Genomic DNA, 3,196 nt, shown 5'->3' with positions numbered 1-3,196 from the left:
TTCAGTGTCTAATTCATTCACCCAAATCTTAGTTACAACGAAAATCTAACAATGTAAATAACAACCCCATGAATTGTCACACGTCAAATTTTAACAAATTCTTTTATCTATTTTTCTCGTAATAAACATTAAACTTGTAAGACCTATTTAAATAGTATTAAGAAGAGTTATATAGTAAAATATTCTCTTTTTTTAACACATTTCTTAATATTTGGTAGATCTCCCTACTTATTTAGTAAATAAGTATGTTTTTTATATTTTTCAATAATTTTTAATAGAAAGCATGTTAAAAAAAATAAAAATGATTACTAATATTCCATTAAATTATTAATAGGGATACGATTGTTTAAGGATATTTTATGATTTAAGTATTCAAGTGGCTCATTCTGTATCTTTCAAATAACACTTCAATAATTAAATAGTCGTTGTAGAGTGGTATTAGGTTCTGTTCCTTAATAAGATCTTTTGTTTGTGTCTTATAAATTAATTATCAACAAAATGAATAAATACTTCAACTCCAATAATTAATAACCAAAAATGAGAAGAAGTGATTTCATTTAATTCAACCCATTCTACATTTCATATCATATATTAATTAAAACCAAAAACCAAATCATTACTATGATAATCCTCCTCCTCCTCATCCTCCACTTCCAACTCCTCATCATCCTCATCCTCCCCCACCCGATCACAGCTCTCCACAGTGTGCGGAGCATGTCCATCCCCAAAGGCGCGAACATGGTCCTTGAGAGACCTCTTGTGCTTGAAATCAGACCCGCAGATGCAGAACCAGAGCCTCCCGCAGTTCTTCTCGTGCGTCCTCCAGTCACCTCTCACTGCAAAAGGCTTCCCGCACTTCCGGCACCCGAACGGCTTCGCACCGTGCTTCCTCTTGTAGTGCGTCTGGAGCGTCCTGAAGTCCTTCAGCGGCCTCGACCTTGGGTGCTCGATGTTGTTCTTGCAGCCCTCCGCGCAGCAGTAGCAGGGAAGCCGCAGCATCGAGGATGCTGGCTTTGCGCCCCGAAGCGATTCGGGGCCTTTTCTGTATTGCGAGCCGTGTCCCCACATGTGCATCTGCTATGTTGCAATGCGTTAGGGAAAATTTTGTATGAGATGATGTTGATTTTTTTTTTTTTGTCTTAGGTCACAGAATTTATTAAGAGAATTTTACACAAAGTGAAAATTGAACACAGATTTTTCCATTAAATAGATAATTCCTCCTCATGTGAATGCAAAGAAAATTTATACCTTTGCCTCAACCTTTGGATTTGAGACGTCGTTGATTGTTAATTAATAATAAAGTGCAAAAACAATGACGATATTTTTTCTTCTTTCAGAAATGGTTTTTGTTGTGTATTTTGATAAGAGGGTTGATAAACAAAACATACACAAAAAATGGGGTGGATTGAGGTGAAGAGATAAGAGAGATAGGAAGAGAAAAAAAAAGTATAGATATTTGATAATGAATGTTTCACATTCTTTTTGGGGTGTAAAAGGATTTATTAAATTTCAAAGTCACGATTACATTGCACGTGATGAAAAGGGAAGAACTAGAGATTTTAGCTAGAGAGATTTGAAAAGTGGCTGCGAAAGAAATCAAAGGTATTACACTTAAAAAGAAAGAAAGAAAGAACAACAAAAGCATTCAAAGAAGGATTGTTAATTAATGGAGTCAAATTCAAAAACAGAGAGTGTGACGGTTACATTACAGTTTTTTTTTTTTTTATATTATCAGCATATCGAAATCTTTGAAAGAAAAGTTGTAAGTGGTGATTTTTTTTTTTTTTTTGTACTTTCTTTCTTTCTTTCAAATCCTTTTTACCTAGTCCTTAAATAAATGGCCATGAAATTATGATGGAGTAGCTATATATTCTACAGTGTTTAATTTTTTTTTTGTGTTTTTCAGCTGTGGTTGACTAATAAATTTACCTGCATGTTGTTGAAACGGTTGAACATTTTGTTGCAGACAGTGCAAGAGAACTGGGTGGGGCCAATGAGGATTTGAGCAGGAGAAGGGATCCAATACTGGCCCTGAATGTTGGGGGCAGCAGAGGCCAAATGAAGATCAGGCAACTTGCTAGTAGTAGTTGGGGTGGTGGCACTGTTTGTTGAAGAAGTTGTGGTGGTGGGACTGGGAAGGCCAATGTGAAGGGCCACAGTTACACCACCTCTCTGGTGATGATGATCATCAGAGGTGGTAGCAGTAGTAGTACTAGGATTTTGCTGGTAATGGTGGTGCAGAATGGAAGAAGGGTGGTGAGAGGAGGAGGAAGTGGTGGCTTGGTAGTGGTTTTTGTGTTGTTGTTGGCCAGGAGGGCCAAGAGAGAGGGAGATAGAGGCTTCATCCACAACTTCATGATGATGGTGATGATGAGGTTCCAAGAAGGCACTAGTACTACTACCAGGACAAGAGGATATGTAGGAGAAAGGGTGGTGAGCTTGCATGGTGTGTGATCTGTGAGATGTGGTTGATGAGGTGGTGTGTTTAATGTTATTCTATGATATGATGAAAGAGAGGGTAGTAGCTAGGTAGGAGAGAGTAGAGTAGGGAGGGAGAGGGAGAGGGAGAGGGAGAGGGAGAGGGAGAGGGTTTTTGTGAGTGTTGTGTTGTGTGGTGTGTGAGAATGTAAGTGGGGACGAGAAAGGCAATAAATAAACAAATCTTGTGGATGTTAGCTTTAGCTTTTGGCATTTGAACATTGAAATACAGTTATTCTTATCATGAAAGCATAGCTTATAGCATACAATATTTTAAATTGTTTTCCTCGTAAATTGCATACAAATACAACTTATGCCATCTCAAGTAAGTCGCATTACAATATATCGTGGACACCCCAGAAAACATTGACATTACAATTAAAATCGCAGTCACATACTATTTTTTAAAATCTTCTATGCACACATTTAAAATCAATATTAACATTAAGATGTGTAAAAATGTAATTATAAGTATATGTGAAATTGTCTAATTTTCTCCAAATAACAATTGAGTTAAACAACTCTATAGTAGATGATTGGTGCAATTCTTTAGGTGATTAAAGATATGGTTGGTACATAATTTTATTTTCACTTAGGTAACTCAGACAACTCATAATATATAAATGTATTGATTTGAGTACCATTCTTTAATTGGTTTAATTTGTTTCATATTATACGTGTCGTCGTGCTCATGGATTTGGTTGTGTTGGTGTGTGGT

The 3,196-nt window shown here is 36.5% G+C and overlaps 1 protein-coding gene across 1 annotated transcript; it reads right to left on the bottom strand.

Moving 5' to 3' along the window:
* Positions 1–553: 553 nt before the first annotated feature.
* Positions 554–2,608, bottom strand: LOC100791558 (zinc finger protein WIP6). The gene is made up of 2 exons (XM_006573202.4): positions 1,930–2,608; positions 554–1,074 (listed from the first exon to the last, which is right to left on the bottom strand). Exons 1-2 carry the CDS (start codon positions 2,443–2,445, stop codon positions 592–594), a joined length of 999 nt encoding a protein of 332 aa, XP_006573265.1. The 5' UTR covers positions 2,446–2,608; the 3' UTR covers positions 554–591.
* Between the last annotated feature and the right edge of the window lie 588 nt (positions 2,609–3,196).

Source organism: Glycine max, chromosome 1 (assembly GCF_000004515.6).
Source record: "Glycine max cultivar Williams 82 chromosome 1, Glycine_max_v4.0, whole genome shotgun sequence".
NCBI lineage: Eukaryota > Viridiplantae > Streptophyta > Magnoliopsida > Fabales > Fabaceae > Glycine > Glycine max.
This window is presented reverse-complemented; position numbering and strand designations above follow the sequence as displayed.

What these genes read in the sequence shown, in the direction of transcription:
- LOC100791558 (XM_006573202.4), bottom strand. Translation starts at nt 2,445, where the DNA reads ATGCAAGCTCACCACCCTTTCTCCTACATATCCTCTTGTCCTGGTAGT. An exon ending in ACCGTTTCAACAACATGCAG is followed by an intron (nt 1,075 to 1,929) that starts GTAAATTTATTA and finishes GCAACATAGCAG; the next exon opens with ATGCACATGTGGGGACACGG.